The sequence below is a fragment of the Odocoileus virginianus genome, chromosome 5 (genome assembly GCF_023699985.2).
Source record: "Odocoileus virginianus isolate 20LAN1187 ecotype Illinois chromosome 5, Ovbor_1.2, whole genome shotgun sequence".
Classification (NCBI taxonomy): domain Eukaryota; kingdom Metazoa; phylum Chordata; class Mammalia; order Artiodactyla; family Cervidae; genus Odocoileus; species Odocoileus virginianus.
The window spans coordinates 43,005,692-43,027,835 of NC_069678.1; the positions used below are offsets into that span (position 1 = coordinate 43,005,692).

Sequence of the window (22,144 nt, forward strand, 5' to 3'; positions counted from 1 at the left end):
TGGAAGATTCTACAGTCACATGAAGAAAATAAATGATTTGATCTCTACCTTTGTTTCTTTTTAAGACTATTTATAAATCTCCTTCTGTTGTAACTTCTGCTGTTAGAAATTTTTTATAGATATCTTTATCCTGACTTTCTAGCATGTCCTCATCATCATCCGGACTTAGGCTTTTAATAGTGATACTTGTGTTTTCTCATGTCGATTTCCTTAATCATTTCTCTCTTGACATATAGACTGGAATGGCCTCATGCCAATCAAAGGCATTCCAGAGGAATAAGATTATACAGGCACACTTTCTTATTTGCAACTCCTAAATCTCAAAGCTCTGAAAACTCAAACTAATAGAAATAAAATAAAAGTAACCCATTTATTGGCACATCTGAATTGACACAAAGTTGTTTATATTTTTTTAATTTATTGTGAATATTTCTGCATTTCATTACAGAAGTATTAATGATTTGTTTGCAGAATGCTGCCCTAAGACTCTGATGAAGATGTTGCATTATATATAGTATATACATCTTATTGGCCTAAAATCTGGAAACTTCATATATTCTGAAATACATTTGGGTGCAAAGGTTGCATGCAACCTGTAACCATGATTGTTTTTGCTTTGTGTAATTTAAGCACCCAGTAGTATAGGAGTATAAAATTTACAATCTAGTTATAAATTTTAACCTTTAACTTTTTATTTCAGATTAACTACAGTCATAATACATCAATGATATATTATGAAATTAAAATCAATGGTTTCAACATCCTTGAAATAATTATTTTAATGTGGTTAGCCAAATTCTCATGTTACATGTTTTTAAGAAATATTTGACTGGCTACACATATTATTTACAGAGATTATTAATGAATTCCCAATTAACATGAGTGATGTAAACAGTTTCCTAGCTTGTGAGTTCCTGGCTCTTTATGGGCTATCTTGGGATACTAAGACCACATTTTGCATCTATATTCAGCTCTTTGAGTGAGGCTTTATGACCCTTTCCTGGATCCCCTCCTCAAGAGAGGAAATTTTTTTATGTGGATTGCATTGTTATAGTATCATTTCTCATGTAAGATGTACAAGTTATTAACCACATAACACTTTAGTGGGAGATATTAATATTTATTTGTTTGTAAAAGTCTAATTTTTTAACTATTATTTTTAGGTATTTACTACCAGGAAGTACACAATTCTTCATGAGAACACCAACCTACAACTTGAAATACAGTTCACCTGGAATGGCTCGCTCCAATGTTTTGTTTACATCCCGATATGGCCATTTGTGAAACAGAAGGGAAGATCGCCATGGGTTATGCATAATAGCAATTCATATTTTTCCCAATTTAACATTGAAAAGACAGTCACCATTAACTACTGTTTTATGTATATATGACATATATGTGTGTGAAAATATGTACACACATGCAGTCAAATAACACATATATTTATTATAATATATGAAAGAAGAATTAGCAGGAAACTGGATATAAGATTTAACCTTTCTGGAAATGTAATAAACCATGTTAAAATTGTTTACACAAATATGTGAATGTCTAGAATTTGCTAGGTTTATAATTAATACCTTCCTACTAGAAATGTTATTTTTGCTGCAGAGTATATAAAACAGAATTGATCTTGAAGATCCCATTACAGTGTTAAATTATTTTCTAGATAATACTTTTGACTTAAAAAGAATTAATAGTATATTACTTTATTAATTCTCTTATATATATTAGTAGCCATTTAAAATGAAAACAAAAATTAGAAGCTTGGTGTTGCTTGATGATAGGACTAAGTATAAAATGGGTTTGTCATTACTATAGCACACAGTAGCATGCTATTAATATAAAAATCCCACCCGGATTGTCCAATATTTTTATTCCTCAGTGTGGGAATCTAGCTACTTGTGAAAATGATAATGTACTTTTTCAGTAAGACTCTAGTAAGACCACAATACTGTCTAAAATGAAAGACAATCCAATGGATTAAAAATTAAACTTACTAGCTTGTATTTTTACTTTTTATTGAGAGTCACATAAATGGAACAGAAAATGGTGGTAATAGCAAAATCTTTCCATATGGTTTTTGTATCTCTTACCACTTATACCACTTATGTTTTCTTTTTTGAAAGTATACCTCTGATGGATACATATGATCAAATATAATTTCTTCTCTTCTTCAGAAGGGGAAGAGCTGATATTTTAAACTTATTTCAATGTTACAGAATGAATGTGTCACATTATAAGTCTCAATTTTGAGACCAATGTACATTGCAAAGACTAATTCAGAGTTTCATATTGCACCATAGAAAGTCATCTAAATTATTACAAAAAGAAGATTATGATTACTAAATGTTATTAGTTATGGATGTGCTCTTGAGCATTTCAAAAAAATCAAAATAGAGTATGAAGTTTTCATCTTGTCCAAAGTTATTATGCATAATTTTCATAGCAGTTTACTTCCTTTTTTTGCTTACAGTTTCAAAAACTATGAGTGAGCTTTCAGTTTTCTATACAAATATAAAAAATACCATGGGTATTCTTCAAGACTGCAATATTCACCTTTTAGAATTTTATTTTAATTTCTCCCAGTAGTTTTATTTTTCACAGATGGTAATTATTTGCAACATTCATGACTGTTTTACCTCCTTTTACTATCCTGAAAGCTTTTTCCAGTAAATGGAGAAATGGTCCCAAAGCAGAAGGAGAACTGAGAGGGGCAAACTGGCCTGCTTTAATTCACAAGCTGGATAACTGACAACCCAAAGTTGTAAGTTAGATATATTTTGCTTTTAAAGCCATATTCTGAGGCTGTATTTGGATAAAATAGGTTCTTCCCTAAATTATTGCTAGTTACTGGATTCTTTATGACTACCAACCACTCATATTCCAATGGATACTCTTCCTTGCTAATTGCATCACAAAGGAGAGTTACTGTCTTTGTGGGAAAAGAGGATAAGGATGTTAGGATGGAGGAAATCACAATGTAGCTCTGAGTGTTTATGACACTATTTTGTGAATTCCTAAATATGTTTAGAATTTTGGAGAACAAATAATGCTGAAATTGGGATATTAACAAAATCATTGTAAGAATGATCAGCAAGCAGGCCTTTTCATGGAGCAATTTTAGTCATTTTTTTGGTTCAGATTCATAATTTGTTCATGAATGAGACACAGTTTCAAAGGTCTGATGTATGATATCAATCCAGTTTCTTGGCCACTCACTTGTGTTAGCTTAAATCACAATGGTGACTTAATTTGCTAGAGTGAAAAGAATGTCTAACATGTCTCCCCCTAGGGGAAAAAATTTTTTTTAAAGAGTAAATATATGAAACTACCCAGTTAGTTATTAACAATTGAATTTGATTCCTCTAGCTACCCAAGTCTGACTTTTTTTGAGTGCTATAATTTTCTTGCCCACATTTGCATCTTTAGACTCATCTAGTTCTGATATGAGGAAGATGTAAATAAAAGCCATGTGCTCATTATTTATGTATACTGCCTGGTACCCTGTGGACTAAGATTGTGTTCATGCTTATTCCTTAATGAGAAACTAAGAAGACACAGTAATAAACTGTGAAAGTCTCTAGAGGCCATAGAAATGTTTTAGTAATATAAAATATTCCTTAGTTTTTATTATAAATTTTTTATTCATAGAGTTAAAATATATCAGTATAAGTGATAGTATGGGTCTGACTCTCTTCTAGGAGAGAACATACCTTTTTATGTGAAAAACTCCAGAAGCTATTCAGTCTTACCAGAGTTTTTAACAGGGAGTTTGGTTTACTTGTGATGAAAGCATATTTTCATTCTGTTATTAAAAGATATATCCCTGATATTCTGTGACTAATGCTTTCCAGAACTGCATATGATTGAAGTTATTCCAGAACTGCCCAAGAAGCAACCTTTTAATGTTAAATTATCATATATGAATATTGTATGAGATTGCAGATTAGTTTTCACTGTAATAATCCAGCATTGTAATAGTATTTGCTTCATGTAGTCTGTTGAAAGAACTATTGTGATTCATATTATGATTATTAGCAACAATTTTTATTTTATCTTGCATGTGTAAAAATTAAATTATAGTAAGATCAAATATGAAAATGGCAATAGGAATATTAGATGCAAAGATCTATACACATTTTTTCATATCTCTGAATTAGGTCTAAATACACAAAACTCTTTTTAGTTCTCCCCCTGAAACTAACATGAACCAAACTCAAGCCAAAAGCCCCAGTCTTCTCATCCAATACTTACATGCAGCTAGATGATAGTGGCTTGTAGACATCAAGAGAAAGATTTCATTCTAATTCTTTTTTCATTAGAAAGTATATGATTATAAACTTTAGTTATCTAACTTTAAATTTCATATTTTAATATAAATTAATCCAAATGCTTTCTTCTTTAGCATAACAAAGTCATTCCATTTAAAAATTCTCTTTAAATCTAAACTTCCACATTACTTGACATTTTCAAAAGTACCAAAAAATTGATAGTTGCATAAGCTCTATTATTTGTAGTTTTCTATAAAGCATTTGATTAATTCTTATATGTATATTCTTCAAAATATAATAGCAAATATGTTGAGAAGAGTGACAATAAATACCTTCCTCTTCTGTTCTGTGATGCTTTTTCAACATTTTGAGTCTTAGTTTACTTGGTCCTAAGGGTTAAACGATAAAAAGTGTAAGTACAATTGTTGTGTTCTTGTGACCTGGTGATTTGTGAAAATTTCTTTTATCTTGAGATTGAGAAATTTAATAAAACTTTCCAGAACTGAATTAGTTATCTAAATATTTTGGACTAATGCTACTTACAAATAAATTTTGAAAATGTATTAATCAAAATTTTATTCCTTACACTTTTTTTTTCTTTCTTTTCTTCTTTTTTAAACTTCAAGTTCCATTTAAACTTTTGACCTTTGCATGGAAAAGTCAAGAAAAGAGAAATCCTGCTTTTTAAAATATTGGTTTATAGTGGTATATTTTTGCCTCAGCAATAATAAAACTTAGATAAGATGTGCTATTGGATCAAGTTCAGTTTTTCTGCTGAGATTTTTGAGAACAAGGTTGACTTTTCAATGTCCAAAAAGCATTAATTATTTGGATCCATATGAACCAAGACACATGGCTGCAAATAACACTCTTGTGACCAAAAATGTTAAATTAAAATTAATTGCACACTTTGAGATTGTTGCCTTTCTTGGTGTTTTTTTCCTTTTGCCTTATTATGAGTGGGTATATGGTATTGAAGGAAAACTATGCAGGTGAAACATTTTGTATTAACTGGACTGTATTAACTAAAAAGAGCTACACAAAGTTTTTATTTTATCCTCACCTGCCAATTTGAAAACTATTGGTAAAATAATTATTCAATAGGCTAATATTTTCTAAATTAGTAAGACTTACCTACAAAAGTTACCAGATAATGCTGATATTTCTCTTTCAAAGACTAACAACAAAAGTTTTAGTCCTGAGCTGGTTGGTTCATTTAATAACTAATATGCATACTGCAACTTTGAATATTAATAGATTGGCTGAAGGTTTTAGGTTTGAAGATTAGTTTGAAAGCAATACATTTGCCCCCGTGAATCATGATGCAGATTATCCCCATGTGTTTTACTGCGTGTATATGAATGCAAATGTTGTTACAGAAAATATGCTTGAAATGTCAATACAGTCTGCAATTAGTACTGCATCGTCATGCTTCAGCATGTGATACCTGTATGATGACATTATTTCAACTACTCAAATATGTTACTGTAATAAAAATGTTTAACATAAGAAAGTTACATATGTCATCAAATGCTTATTTCTGTTTCACACACACACACACACACACGGTTTTAAGTAGTAGAAGAGATTGGTTCTCAATTAAGCTTTCAGGGGCATGAAACATATTTCCGCAGTAAATTTCTTCTGCTGCACTGACAATAGCACTGTGAGGATAACTTTGTGCACATGCGCTCAGTCATATCTGATTCTTTGCAACCCCTTGGGGTGTAGCCCACCAGGCTCCTCTGTCAATGGGATATCCTGGCAGGAATACTGCAGTGGGTTGCCATTTCCTCCAGGGGAATCTTCCCACCCAGGGATTGAACCTGCGTCTCCTATGGCTCCTGCATTGGAAGGCAGATTCTTTACTGCTGCGCCACCTGGGAAGCCAGGGATAACTTGACCTGCTATTAAAGTCAGGTCAAGTAAACAAAATTGGCATCAGTTCCTCTCTTAGTTAGCTGAAAGGAGACTGGCCTAAAATTTATAAATGGCATTTTTAGTATCATTGAATATGGCATAGCATCTTTCTAGCATCATTGATTATGACAATAGGATTACTAACCCAAATAGAAGTACGTCAGCATCTCAGCTATGATGTTATTTTTTTCAGTAATTTATAATTTTGTCATGATTAAAACACTGATGCTCAATAAGAAGCATATCCTAGTCTTATTACCACTATTACCATTGTCTATAACATGATTATATATAAAGAAATTGAAAAATCTATCATATGACAGGAACTTTAATGCATGTATACATTGTTTTTTTAAGTTGACAACAAAGTGGCATAGACATTGACTTTTTAAATTTTTTTAAATGTGTTCTTTTACAAAGTAAAAAATATTCTGTAAAAAGCTTTAAACTTTGAATTTTTAATTTTTTTTCAATGACAGATATACATGAGACCAATGTGGTTAGTTCAGTATCTCCTTATTTTATCAGAATAATTTGAAAGATCAATATACATATAGTAATATCTTTTAAAACTCTAAAGAAGTCATCCTAAAATAATCTCTAAAAAGTACTGAAGTTCCATTGCTTTGGCCACCTACCGCGAAGAGCCGACTCATTGGAAAAGACCCTGATACTGGGAAAGGTTGAGGGCAAAAGGAGAAGAGGGTGGCAGAGGATGAGATAGTTCGATAGCATCACTGACTCAATGGACATGAGTCTGAGCAAGCTCTGGGAGATGGGGATGGGCAGGGAAGCCTGGCGAGCTGCAGTTCATGGGGTCACAGAGTCAGACATGACTTAGCGACTGAACAACAACAACAACAACAAAATAATCTCAAGTGCTGGAGAACTTTGTGTAGTGCCTTAAAATGATCGCTTAGCTCTATTGTAGAAAGTGAGATGAATAATCTTTAAATTTATTTATCAGAAAGTTCTCTCTCAATGACTTTCATATACACATAGAATATGACGATGAAATATAGACCATGGTGACAAAAATGTCCATCACCAGGATCTAGTAAATGTGGAAAACATTGGGTGTATAAATGGAAATGTGTTTCTTTTTATTTCTAGAACCTCTCAAGAGCCTTTAGTGTTCTAAGATGCTTAAAGATTCCCCAGCAAGGGGCTGGAACATACAGTAGTTTTTAAACTAATTTCACTATGGGATCTTTTATTGAAAGGCACCTCCCAGGACAATTCTATTGACTAACATTTGAAAAACAACTACCTAAATTAAGTCATTCACTAATAAAAGAATCAGGCCATTTATTTATTTACTAAATATATACTGCGATATAATTATGAACACTGACAAATCTAGTGCAAGAATTTACTTGCACTTGTCACTTGAGAATTTGGCCATTTCCAGAGGAATATTTGAACAAGTATTTCAGCTGCAATGTCTTGACCCGAGAAAGATGGCCATACATAAATAGTCTTAATGGTAAACATGAGCTATATTAGATATTTGAAATGTAATCATGACATGAAAAGTAATATAAAATGCTTAAGATGTGATCAGAATGTGATTCAAGTCTTTATGAGAAACTGTTAATGATGTAGGGGCTTCCCTGATAGCTCAGTTGGTAAAGAATCCACCTACAATGCAGGAGACCCTGGTTCGATTCCTGGGTTGGGCAGATCTGCTGGAGAAGGGATAGGCTGCCCACTTCAGTATTCTGGTGGAGCTAACATGATAAAAGTTTGTCTTCACTGAGATTCTAACAGTACCCATCTGCAGATGATAAGAGCTTTATATAACAGACAATATATTAATACCTAGAAGCCCTCGCTGGCCTTCTGAAAGAATCTTATATAACAAAAAAAGGTCAATTTGTGACTGATAAATTTCCTACAAAGCTAGAATTTATTAAAAATGTGTTACATTATTTGCGAGAAACAAAATTTATTGAGCCATTTTTTCCTAGTGTTTAAGTTTCCCTTAAGCAGTATGATAGACACTTCGAAAGCCTTCAGAAGTTTTGTCTTTCAGTTGTTTGTCCTTTAGGAAATATTGCCCAATTAGCTTCCCTCTTTACAAATATAGACAGAATACTGCTATTTAGTATACTTAGGGAGTTATACACTGAATGGTACTATAATGACCTAAACTGAACTATTTTATGTAGTTATCAAAAATACTGAAACTTTGGCTTGGAAAGTAGTGTCTAGACTGTTGCACAGGAATGACACTCACCATTTTTATAGTTTTACAGCAAGGCAGCCTATAGTATTTTGTGTAGTAATAGAAATGTACAGTAAAAGTAAGCAAATTCCAGATTTTGTACTAAGAACAGGTGCAAATGAGCACAAACCACCTAAATTGGCGCTGTTGTGACAAAAGCTTTCAAGGATAATAACAAAACTATGTAAATTTAGCCAAGCTCTGTTCTATTATAGATGCTGCTGTTTTTAGTGTTAGAATAATATAACTTTTAAAAGGTCAAGAAACACAAAATGTATTTTTTTAAACTGCAGTATGCTGTTATCAGTAAAAACATTAATATATTGTTATATTTAGAATATGTCTTATTTGAGGGAAAATACGTGACAATGAAGGTGAAAATATATAAACCTGAATGCAATCTAAGAAAATACGAGTTCACATAATACCTCATTTTCATTAAATGATGAAAATGTAAATTCAGAAAATCACTTGGGCTAAAAATAGGTATATCATCAAAACCTAATATCATTTTCACTCAAATTGGTATTTGTTCAGCAAATGTTCTACATCATAATGTGATGTACCAAGGAAAACTCAAATTTGTGGAAGAAAATGGAGGGATTTTTTTTTTAAAGAAAATCTAGCTAATTCCATTATGTTTTTGACTCAAACGGAAACAATAGTCTTGTTGTGAAACATTTACTACAAATAAAGAATAAGTAAATTCCTTAGAATTAGCTTGGTTTTTTATTTTAGCCTCAGGTTTCTCAGTCAAATATTACTTATATTTGTTTTTTAAATTTTTTTCCTGACTACTTTTAATTTTTTATATTTCATCTCCCTACTTCCACTTATTACCATGTGATTATTCTCACTCTCAAAATACTAAATAATCATTGCCCATTTTGCTTGTTTTAACTAAAACATCATTCTTATCATAAATGTACAGAAAGAGCAAAGGCAGATTCCACTTCTGCACTATTATCTATACTTTGGATTGATATTTTTTCCCAGCATTTTGGTCCACATAATATCCATTTTCTCTGAGCAGGGAGTAAATGGTTTCACTTCTCTCAGTTCTGTGGGTACTCAGAATCTCTAGAGAATGTACATCCCGGTAAACCATGAGAAGCCCACTTCTAGAGCTGAAATTTCTAATATTGATCTTACTTCCCATACATACTAGAATTTTTCACACCAGTTTGCACATCTGACCTAGGTACTTCATAATTAAATAGGGGATTATAGATTTCTTAAAGAACTCCATGGCGCCATAACATCTTTCCAAGTAATCCCAAGGCTTGGGAAAATAAAATGAATCTCCTTATATAGGTTGGAGTCGGCTTTATCATCTCCCTTAGCTTTTTCTCTCTCATCTATCGTCTTGTTTCCTTTTCTTATGTAAGAGAACATCCATTCCAACAAGAAACAGATGGTGTGAGTTCCAATCCTGATTCTGCTGTGTGGGACAGGGTCTTTGTTTCTTAAAAATAAATACTGATTCTATCTATGTGAGAGTTTTTTTGTGAGGAATATAGGAAGCATTAAACTATGTAGTATTGTCATTTCCTCATTGTATAAAAAATAATCTCACTGATGATCAGAAGACTCTTGTGATCTGAGTCTGTCGGGTGTCATCAGGATGTCAGTATCTATAGGAATGGGATGAAGGAAACTTGTTACCAGGTGGTGATCATCTTCATCCATTCTGTAAAACCACCTATTATGTATCCACAAAATCCAGTCTCAAGATCACAAGTAAGTTAAAATTATTTACACAGGGATTTTAGACCAAGCAAAACCAAAATCCCTAGATATTGTTATCCTCAGTAAAGTAAGATGCTGGTTGAAAGAGTGGCCTCACATACCAGATGACAGTTTCTTCATAGTAGCATAGGGCTTTCCCTTACAGAGCTGGGAGGGAACTAGTTGGCCTAGTCTATGCAAGGTTCTGAGCCTGGTGCTTGCCCCCCAATAAATGTTCTTTGTTGTTATTTTATTTCCATGTGATGCCTTTCTCCACCATCCCAGAGAAGCACAATTCTGTGGAGATATTTTAGGATTGCAAGCTCTCCAACTGATCATGGCACTCTGGGCCATGATCAAGGTCCTCTCGTCACCTATTTCCAGCTTTGCAGTCTAGCTCACTGTGTAGCAGGTCAGTTTTGAACAAGGAAACATCGTGGCTGTTCAGTTCCCCCAAAGATCCTCTAACCATTGAAATCTCTGGAAACATTGAATAGAAGGGAAAATTGAGTTTTCTATAAGGAACAGACTTAAGTGTTTGTTTTTTTGGAAATACTAAGTATAAATATCACAGAATTACCATACACATGACTTCTCTCAAACAGGTGTAGAGAAAAGTCATAATAAATAAAGGCTTTATATGGGCTGCCCTTGGAGAAGGAAATGGCAACCCACTCCAGTATTCTTGCCTGAAGAATCCCATGGACTGAGGAGCCTGGCAGGCTACAGTCCATGGGGTCCCAAGAGTCGGACATGACTTGGTGACTAAACCACCACCACCATGGGCTGCTCTTGGTCTTACTCAACAGAGCTTGATGAATGCTGTTAGCACCACAAACAGTACTAGGCCTACTGCTGGCCAAGTGCCGCTGAATGGAGCTCTGGGATATACAGGGCTCACATTTCAGGTAGGGAGATGCATGGGTCTCTGCTAGGTAGCACTAATGCAGACAGGTCGTACAAGGAAGATGCGAGGGTTTTGTGTGTGCAAGCATAGCAGAAACTACGTGCATCCTGTGTGGGAGAACTGGGAACAGTGCCACCGAGAGCAATGGAGTTAGATCTTGACATGTGAGCAGGATTTCAACAGCCAAAAAGAGGGATCCAGACACAGGGAGCCTCAGAGGTGAGAGGGCCAGACTCGCAGAGCTGAGAAATTCAGCGTAACTCAATGTGGGTTGGGGTATTGAGTGAATGAAGAGAGGGGTGTGTGTGTGTGTGTGTGTGTGTGTGTGTGTTAGTTGCTCAGTCACGTCTGACCCTTTGTGACCCCAGGAGCCTGCCAGGCTCCTCTGTCTATGGGATTCTCCAGGCAAGAATAACTGAGTGGGATGCCATTCCCTTCTCCAGGGGATCTTCTCAACCCAGGGATCAAACCCAGGTCTCCAGCATTGAAGGCAGGTTCTTTATTGCCTGAATCATTAGGAAAGCCCAAAGAGAGGTAAGTTGAGGCCAAATCGCAAAATCCTCAGATGCTACACTTAAAGAGTTTGGATTTAAAAAAAATAAAAAGAGTTTGGATTTTATCCTTTACACAGCAGAGACAATGGGCATTAAAAAAAAAAAAATCCAGTAGTAAGAAGATGGGGTCTGCGATCTGTGGAGTTGGCTATGCTGGCCTGGTGGACGGAGGAAGCCTGGGCTTGGTGGAAAGTACTTGTGACTGTGACTGGAGTTAGGACCAGGGCCTCAGCTGAGGTGTGTGGATCCAGAGGCAAGAGAATTTCTAAGGGGAATCTTTCAGACTTTTGGACCTGTTTTATATGAGGCCTGAAGGAGAGAAATCAAGGGATTATCTAGATTTTCTTCATTGTTGTGAAAAATTTATTGTAAAAAATGATTGTTTCATATACAGGCTGAAGTTTTTCCTTTCAAGCCTGCTTTCATTGGCTGTGACATGTAATTCCATTTTGACGAACAGCTATCAAGTATCAGCTGTATGTCAGGAGCTATGCTAGATACCAGAGAAACAAACGATTAATAAGACAGCATGCTCAATTTTCATGAGCTGCAATTCTAGTACAGGAAAAAGTCATCTAAGCAAATCATTATAATGAAATGTAATAAGGATAAATAACAGAAAGATATGTAAGGAACTCTGTGAAATGCATTCTATTTTTGTTAGCATGGAAGATCTCTATAATGTAAGGGCTTAGCTCTGGTTCCCAGATGGAAGTCCCTTAGAGGCATCCAGGTACAATAAGTAATTTGCTTAAGAGAAAGCAGAATTGATGTTTAATATTTAGATTACAAATAGGAGTATATAGTAGGAAGAGGAGAATATAATAAAATTTTTCTTCAGAAAGGATTTTTGGATTTTCTACAGTTTCATTTTAGTACAAATGATGAGCGGTATGTAATGCAGCTGCCAGGAGGCAGGACTCAGGAGTGAACCTGTCAGTATTTGAATCCCAATTCTACCGTCTCCTAATGGCCTGATTTTGAGTGAGTTCCTTAACACAGTGTTTCTCATTTTCCTTATCTGCAAAGTGGGGCTGATAATGATAGTGTCGATAGGGTGTTTATGAAGATTGATGTGTGTATTTCTTAAGTCATCAAAGAGAGAGATAAAATCTTATTTTCATTGCTTATGATAGACTACCTTCAATCATTGTTGTTTGGAGGTCAGGCTTTTATTTTATTAAGTAAATACCTTATTGATTTGATGCAGTTTCAAAAGTTATTTTTATTGTATGGTTCCAAAATAAATTCTGATTATATGTTGTATTTAAAGCTGATTCTCATATATCTTCAACCTAATGACTTGTAACAGTGAAAATTGCATTCCCATTGATTGTTCTTTGCAGTGTGATCATTCTTTCTTTCTGTGTTACTGATATGATGATCTTCCTGTTCTTCTGTCAATAACATTAGCAGCAATCTTACATCACTAGATATTCTTTTCTGAAGTTTAAATGATAGAGAGACAACTCTCACTGCTTTAATGGTTATATCTTCTCTAGAATCTTTTCATCTAAAATATGCTTTTGTTACTGGTTTTCATTATGAGGAAATACATGGAAAGATTAATTTAAAAGACAGTGTTTCTGCCCTCAGTCTCTGGTGCTATGTATCAATTCCATAGTTCTGCTGTCATTCTTCATGACATTGTTAAAGCTACTTAACTGAACTATTGCTCAATTAGTCTCTTCATTATTTATATGTAATCATTAATTAATTAATGTTATATTCCTTTCAATAAAATAGTCACCGTGAGGTATAACATCTTCAAACAGCTGCTGGGGGCAGAGACAGAACTGGAATTATAATAATCAATCAAACTTCCACTTGATAATCCTCCCTACACGGTGAGCTGTACCTAACGCAGGCACAGGCTTCCAGACCAGGCACTGCGAGTTCTCTGCATTGCCTTTGACATCTGTGGTCTACTGATATTTCAGAAGTTAAGATAGGCTTCTCTCGTGGCTCAGTGGTAAAGAATCTGCCTGCCACTCCAGGGGTTTCAGGTTCGATCCCTGGGTTGGGAAGATACCCTGGAGAAGGAAATGGCAACCCACTCCAGTATTTTTACCCGGGAAATCCCATGGATAGAAGAGCCTGGCAGGCTACTGTCCATGGGGTCACAGAGAGTCCAGCGCAACTTAGACACTAAACAATAAAGCAACAACTTTATAGACTGAAGGTCCTGCTCTAAGGTTTTAAACATCATAACAGTTCTTGAGGTTCTTTCTCTAAGCTTATGGGTATGTCTTCTAAAGGAAAGGACAGCTCTCAAAAGTTCCTGAGTCTTGCCTTCCAAAGATGAGGAACCAAATCAGCGTGAGGGGCTTGGCTGATGGAACACCATTTTCAAGTCTTGGTCAAACCAACTTTTGCCTGTATCTTTGATGTCTTCATTCATAAGATTGAACATCTACTTTATTCCATTTCATATTTAAAATACAAAAGCACATAAAATGTTTTTTCACTTTGGTTGAGTGTGGTATTTTGGTAAGTTAAATTTCCCAAAGGTTACTGAGCTCTATTTGACTAATGCAGGTTAAAGTATGACTAGAGTGCCTCTCTGAAAAGACTCTTGATTTGGAAGAGTGGAAATGGTAATTATGAAGTTTCTATTCTGATAATAAAATGCTATATGTTGCTTGATTTATGAGTGAATTAAAGAGAAGAACAGATGCTTGGCTATTCCAAGAGTCTATAATTTAATTTAGCATTATTTTCACTTTTACAGTGCCTAGTAGGTAGACTTACCCTGGCAGGTTCCTTATTCAGTATTTATACTCGTTGTAATTAGGAAAATTTTTGCTTTGTGTCAATTTGTTAATTATATATCAGCTGTTATTGACCAATGGAAAAGATCGTTTTGGCATGCTCTTTAGCAATTCTAGTGATATGCTGGTAAATACACACGTAGAAAAACAGAACCCTCATTTATAGTGTTTGCCAGTTTCTGTAGTGGAAATACTTCCACATGACAGATTTCTAATATCAAAATTATGTCAGTGAACACGAAATTGCGACATTACATTCGCAGTTAACTTTTGCAAGTTGGTAACAGTTGGCTCCGGGGCTTCCCGGGTGACTCAGTGGTAAAGAATCCACCTGAAATGCAGGAGACATGGGTTTGGTCCTTGGGTTGGAAAGATACCTTGGAGAAGGAAATGACAACTCACTCCAGTATTCTTGCCTTGGAAATCCCATGGACAGAAGAGCCAGGCAGGCTAATATCCACGGGGTCACAAGAGTGTCAGACACAACTTAGCAACTGAACAACAACAATAGTTGGCTCCAGCAGACTGCTGGCTCTGATTTTAAAACAGGCAATCACAGTTTTTGTTTGTTTGTTTGTTTTTATACCAATCAATTGGACTTTTTGCTACTACTCGTGCTTATACAATAAGTTTTCTTTTCAAATGGGTTATAATTTGTTTCTGCAAATATGTAAATGGATAGAGCACTTAGGAGCTAGCAAATACTTTCACCTGTCAGCAAATCAGATTTTCAAAGTAAAGTTTCTTAAGTCGTTAGTATCCTCCTATTCATTTTCTTTGGTACTGTGTTTATTACAAAGTGAAATTTCCTGGGAGTCCATAAATGAAAATGTTTGTGTGCTCCAACTGGCTTTTAATCCATGTCAATTTAGAAACTCAGAATTATTTAAAATAGTCCTAGCTGTTCTAAGGTTAGCAATTAGCACTTCAATTTGTGCAAATGGTACTGAAAGTGCTGTTTCAAAACAAACTGTTTCTCTTAACAAGAAAACCTTTTTTAAAAGTTTTAAAAAAATCAGTGGCAATCAATTTGAACAGTACCGCTTTTTCACCAAGAGAGAGCAACATAAGCACATTTTACAAAAATACATTAAGTGGCCATTTTACATTGTAAGTGGTAGAATTGTGTCTGTGCTTTACTTAGGAATCTATTACTTTATCTGCCTCTAAACATGATGGATGAGGTCCAGTGATTAGTTAGGGTTATGGCAGTTGATGAGTTTTATAGAGATCATATTTAGCCTTCAGATATTTTCTATGTACCATATGTTTCTTCATTATGATTTCATTTATCACCCATGTTTGAGTTTCTGAATATTGACATTGTTTGTCCTGTCAGAAATAATTTTCAACAGGATGTATTTGCTCCATCTGATTTAATGACACTAAGTAAAAGTGTAAGAGTTTTGCATGTGTGGATGGTGGATTTTTAATGTTGATATTGTTTGAAAATAATTAAGATGAAAGATATCTGACTTTAAGAGAACTGGTATATCTGGAAATTTTCCTCAGGGAGATTTTAGTACTATTAAATGGAATGGCAACTCTGAATACAAACAACTGACACTTGACCTAAAAGTGGAACTTTCAAAGAATTAATTGTGATTAACTTTAATTGGAAATTTTGCTGGATTTTGTGGCTTAAAGTCTTGCCTTAAATACTTTAGGGACACTATTTCCTCTTAAGGTTTTCATACTTGGGTAAGACAGTGTTTTTAGGTTGCAGTAACTAAATATTAAACTTATATTGCTTCCATATAACAGCAGGAGGACCTGCAAAACCTATCAGTTAAAATTCGATAAGGCCAAATCTTAAAAATGTCAGTGACAAATGATTTATTATACTTATTAAATTCATGTTTTATGGATCTTTAGATACTTGTCAACCTCTGGGGGGCATTTACCAGGGTGAGGGCAGAAGCAGGAAAAAAAAAAAGGTCATGGCTACAAATAAATGCATCAGTTCTATGCTTTTAGGAAAGTTATTTTCATGTGATTTTAAATTTAGGAAAATCCAGAAACAAAAATACACCCAAAGCAGTTATTCATATAAGACTTACATTTAGAAGACTTTGTAGCAAGAAGCTTGAGGATTTTATGAATTCTGTGTAAATATTTGCATGCTTTCTGTAGCTTGCTGTTGGGACTGTTGACAGGCATGTGTTAGGAATGTTAATGCCACAAGGAGGCATTGCCCTGTGTCACTGTGCCCTTGAGGTCTGGTACTGCTCTTGTCCTTTCGTACTTAATTTTAGAAAAATAGTAATTATATTTAACATTCTGGGACTAACTCTATACTACACATAGTTACCTCAGAATATAACAAATTTCATGTATTCAGTGAGTCACTTACTTTTTAAAACATATATATAAAAACATCCCAAGATCATGTATATATGTACATACACATACACACATGCTTATAACTGCAAAATCCCTATTTTAAAGTTGTAGCTTAGGAATTATTCTGCACATTTAAAAATATTTTACTTCAGAGTTCTTTATATAGAAAATTCCCCCAAAGAATTTAAAATACATATTAAAAGAATAAAATTTTGACTTGCAGACCCATCAATCAGTCAGTCAATCAAAAAGCTATTAATAGAACACACACAATGTTCCAGGCAGTCTGATAAGTACTGGACATTCAAGGTAAAATATCTCTGCCAGTGGAAGGACAGCCCACCAAAGTCAGAGTCCTTGAAAAGTACAAGGTGTGTTTAAGGAACAGAGAAAGGCTGTGACAAGAGGCAGGGATTGGCCGGTGACAAGTCAGGGAGGGCAGTGCAGATGAGAATGGAGAAAAAGGAACTAGTCACATGGGCTATATGGGTCATGGTGTGGAGGCTGGATGTTTATTATTAAGTTGCATGAAAAGCCACTGGATGCTTTTAAGCAGAAAAGTGAGGTGCTAGTATACCTTCGAAGAAAGATCATTCTTAGTGCTTTGTAGATGACATTGTAGGATGGAGAGAGTGAACATAGGAAGGACATTTGAGAGGCTGCTAATGTTAGTAGCTTTCAATAGGATGAAAGAGAAGACGAAGATGAAGAAAACAGGAGAAATCTAAACTCTTGGGGAGGTAGGGCAGGAAGACTTGCTGGTGTTGGGAGTCAGTAAAGGGAAAGAATCAAGGATGGTTTGAGATTTTTTTGACTTGAACACCTGAGTGTATGGTTTATCAACATTTACTGACATGAAGAGGAAAGGTTTGTGGGGGGCTGGGAAATACAGAATTTATTTTTAACATGTGAGATTTGATATTCAAGTGGAATTATTGGGAAGATTGTTGTATATAAAAATAGCTACTACTTTCCTATCCATTTTCAAATGAGAGAACTGAGGCACAGGAAGGTTAAGCAACTCACCCAAGATAATCCAGTTTAGGTTAGTCAGTGGATCTAGGATTACCATCCAGGAAGTCTGGCTCAGAGTCCACTCTGTGAGCCGCTTCTCTGTCATATTGGTGGTCAAAGTTGGAGATATTTAAAACCATGGCGTTGGAATAAATTCACTTTGGAAATGAAAGCAGATAGAGAGTAGTCTTTACTCTCTTTATGAGACTCTCTTTACTCTTTACTCTCTTTACTCTCTTTACTCTCTTTATAAAGACTCTTTATGAGTCTTTACTCATAACCTGAATACTCCTGCATTAGAGGTAGTGCAAGAGATAAGAAGATAACAAGGGAGACTGGAAACGAGCAGCCACTAAGGTCTAAGGAAAACCAGGAGTAGGAAGGGTTACAGATGCCAAGAGGAGAAATTGTTTCAAGGAGATGAAAGTTGCACAGACAATGGGGAGTGAGATGAGAAGAGAGGTGAACTGGTCAACATGGGCCTGTCTCTGACCTTCACAAGCGCTATTTCAATAGAGTGATTGGAAAGGAAGCTAGTTTAAATTAGATTGACTATATTATGGGAAGTACAATACCTTCAAGGAATTAAGAATTAAGAAGGCATATCCCATTGCTACATATGTGTAATATGGATAGTGAATTTCATTCTGTTTGGGGCAATAATGTGGAGAGCACGGGCTCTGGAGTCTGATAGACCTGAGTATTAATTCTAAATCTAATACTTGTTCTGTCATCTTAAGCCTTTTACAAGAGTTTTTAAGCCTCTTTTTATCTTAAGCTTCTCTGAGCCTCTTTGTTTATCTGTAGCATTTGTTTCATGCAATTCTTGGAAGAGGCTTTGCTAGTTACCTCCTTGCTTTTCCTTTTGTAAAATGCTATTCCCTTTACTTGAAATCTGTCAAAATCTCCACCTGCCCCTAACGTCCTCATTACTAACTGCCTTTGTCCTTTATGTTAAGGCTTATATACATTTCTAAAGTCAAAACCTCTACACTCCTAGTAAATTGTGTGACAATTAATTAAAATAAGGCTCCTGTCTTTTCATTTTGTATCTCTGAATACCTATCTGATTGTGTGGCATAGAGTATATATTCCAAATATTTCAACTGAATTGAATCATTTTAGTCCCATGGTGTGAGTTGAGCATGAAGCCAGTAAGGACTGCTGGGCAAGGAGAGCCGATAGAACTGGAGCTACACAGATGCACTAGGCCATGGTGAAGTGGTACAATCCATTTTCAGTTTAAAATCCAAACGCAGACCTGTGACCAAAGAGCTTTCAAACTTCTCCCATCACACAACACAGAGAGAAGGCAGCTGTCAGAACAAAGGATCGAAGGTCCCCACAGACAGAAGTCAGACATGCTTGCTGTGCAGTCTTAGAGAGAGGGAGCTGTAGCAGTTTACAGCTGTGGCCAGGAGTGCATACAGTGGATCGGAGGAGGCGAAGTTTTCAAGAGAAACCAGTTGATAATATATTCACTCAGTACTCTGGGCCTAAGACTAGGGTAAGGCTTCATAATAAAGAGTCCCCAAATAAGAATGATTTAAGGTGCATAAACTAATTTTTTGAAATTTGGAGTTTCACAAGATAGGGTGTAATTAATGTACATGTAAACTTGATCTCATTTTGAATGTGGCACTTAATTATGTAAAGGCATGAAATACAGTGAAATGGTGATTGAGCCAGGTTTGCTCTTATGTTATTTTCTAGGTATGACAGTATTTTTCTTCTTGCTCAAAATCTGTACATTTCCTGATTTCTTTTATGGGCATTTCTTACTGCTCTCAAATTAAATACCTTTATTCTGGCCCACATTCTAAGAAAATAAAAGAAATGAGGTCAAGTCTAATGAAAATCATGGAGTGAAAAATATGTTATCAGACAATGGGTAGAAATGAGAAATGAATGTAATCATCCTCTATTATTTATGAGTTTTTATTATTATCATTATATTTCATAAGAAATTATTTTGGGATATAATCCAAGAGTCTAGATGTGAAAACAACCTCCAAGTTGTTAGCTCAGAGGGTAGAAAGCCCGCTTTTCTGTTGAGTTCTACTGACTTGTGTAGGGGGATGTTTACCTAAGGGCTGTGCTGTGCTGTCCTCAGTTGCTCAGTTGCATCTGACTCTGCAACCTCATGGACTTAGCCCGCCAGGCTGCTCTGTCCATGGAATTCTCCAGGCCAGAATACTGGAGTGGGTAGCCTTTCCCTTTTCCAGAGGATCTTCCCAACCCGGGGATCGAACCCAGGTCTCCCACACTGCAGGCAGATTCCTTACCACCTGAGCCACCAGGGAAGTCCAAGAACACTGGAGTGAGTAGCCTGCCCCTTCTCCGGGGGATCTTTCTGACCACGGGTTAGAACTGGGGTCTCCTGCATTGCAGGTGGATTCTTCACCAGCTGAGCTACCCGGGAAGCCCCCTGATCTAAGGGCTACCTAAGTAGTAAAGAGACATTGCAAGTGTGAAAATTAAGATTTATGATTAGGGAACACAAAAATCTAACAAATCTAACAAAAATAAGACAAAATATGCTTTCACTTTACTCACTAAGTAAAGGAGAAGAAATATAAAGAAGTTTGAATGAAAAGAGGGAGAGGACCAGAAAAAGAAAATAGACCTCTGACATTCATGTGGACAGCCACTGAGAGGCAGGAAGAATCAGATTTCACCTCAAACACAGCAACGCAAGTATGAATGCAAAGTTTAACAGGCACACCCCGTTTATCTAGATAAATTGAACAGAGAAAAAGAAGAGAACACGACATAAATACACTAAATAAAAGTGATTATGAACTCCCTAAGGGCAAGGCTTGTCTCTTGTTTATCTTTGTGTCTTCAGTTCCTCGCACACCAGAGTAAGTTCTTAGTAAATGTTTGTTAAAATGTTAACAAATAAAAGAGAAGAAAACAAATTTTTATTGAGCAATATCTCACCCTGTAGCCTACAAAGATACTTTGCAACTATAGGTATGAATAGAATATATAAACTGTAGTCACGCATCCAAGAGCTGTAAGAGATTTGTTGAATATTAAAGGTTTTTTCATTATGCTTTAGCTTATTGTTATGGAAAGCAATGGAAGGAGCTGTGACTTATGATTGTTGAGGTCAATAATGATAGATTCTGAAATGGTCAATAAAAATAGATTTCAAAAGATCCTGAAAAAAATTTCTAAGTGAAATGAGATATTTGCTTGTGAATATCTAGAGAAATGTGGAATATACTATGAACACTTTTTATGACCTGGTAAATTTTAGGTATTTAATTTTGAAAACTGAGTATTACTGAATTCAATATAGAGCCTCTTTAAATACCTGTGTTGATTTGACTTTAGAATTCCTCATAGTTATACCACCTCGGTATATCCTCCTTCTCTTGTCAAGATTTGGTTAAGAAACTTATCTGACATACTTAGAGTTTTTAGAAAATAATAAAATAGTCTTGTTATACTACTCTTCATGTTTGAGACCTTGGGAGAAAGTACTTTGAAAGCCCATTACCCAGGAAAGCCCATTTCCCCACATAGTTTAGTTGTGAAAGTTGTCACAATAGCTAGTGCCACAACCTGTGATAAGATGGAAACTTACCTTTCAGTATTCTGCTTTTTTTAGGTTGTCACGTTTTATTGTTGATGTTGTTGTGTTTTTCCCCTAGGTAAACCTTGATATGTTTAGACCTTACCCTAAGAGAAGCAATGATAACGACGGTGTTTTAGCATGGAAGCTTCTAGGGGCATTGGGTGAGAGTAATTCTCAACACAACCCATGAGCAGAAGCTGGGGCAGGTAGCCTCTCCTGCTACTGTCATATTACCACACCAAGACTCCAGTGTACTCAGTCAGAAACTCTCAAGTGACCTGAGCTTCCAGAGCATCAGTAGGGGGAGGTGGATTGTCCATAAAGGATGATTCAGATAGGGCTGAACAGATAGGCATGATAATCAGGTGATAAGCAGACTGCAGTGAATAGTAAATTCCTGGATGTAATAAAAGGGCAGCCAATAGAATTTCTTAGCATCAATGACGCGTGGTGGTCCACGGAATGCTCTTAGAATGGACATGGGACAAGAGTCTGTTTTCTATGCCTCGAAGGAAATGGCAACCCACTCCAGTATTCTTGCCTGGAAAATTCTATGGACTGAGGAGCCTGGCAGGCTACAGTCGATTGGGTTGCAAAGAGTCAGACACGACTTAGCAGCTTCACCTCATGGTGCTCATAACACGTACCTTTTGCTCTGGCAAAGGCCGGGCAATTTCAGGGTGCATTTTGTTTTTCCTCTAGGCTCAGGTCTCTGTCTTGAGCCTCAGGGACCTCTTCGCTTAGTCACATCCTCTTTCATTACTGTCTTTCCTCTTCCAGCGCCCTGAATCTTTATCTCCTCTGGAGTGCAGTAACCTGA

The 22,144-nt window shown here is 35.7% G+C and overlaps 1 protein-coding gene and 1 long non-coding RNA gene across 6 annotated transcripts in view; both read left to right on the plus strand.

Annotated features, from left to right (window-relative positions):
* The window catches only part of TTLL7 (tubulin tyrosine ligase like 7), a 184,738-nt gene that overhangs the window by 153,422 nt on the left and 9,172 nt on the right, over window positions 1-22,144 (plus strand). For 2 of the 5 annotated variants that reach the window (XM_070467830.1, XM_020891266.2), the window contains one exon: window positions 1,164-5,188. The exons of 1 other annotated variant lie outside the window; for it this stretch is intronic. In XM_070467830.1, the coding sequence (XP_070323931.1) occupies window positions 1,164-1,284 (121 nt within the window). In that variant the 3' untranslated portion in view covers window positions 1,285-5,188. Of the gene's footprint in view, window positions 1-1,163; window positions 5,189-22,144 lie in introns of those variants that run through there. 2 more of the 5 variants (XR_002313488.2, XM_020891270.2) reach the window with 2 other exon arrangements.
* Window positions 10,820-14,076, plus strand: LOC139035205 (uncharacterized). Its single transcript, XR_011487813.1, has 3 exons — window positions 10,820-11,275; window positions 11,500-11,590; window positions 13,869-14,076. It is a non-coding gene; the product is annotated as an uncharacterized lncRNA (long non-coding RNA).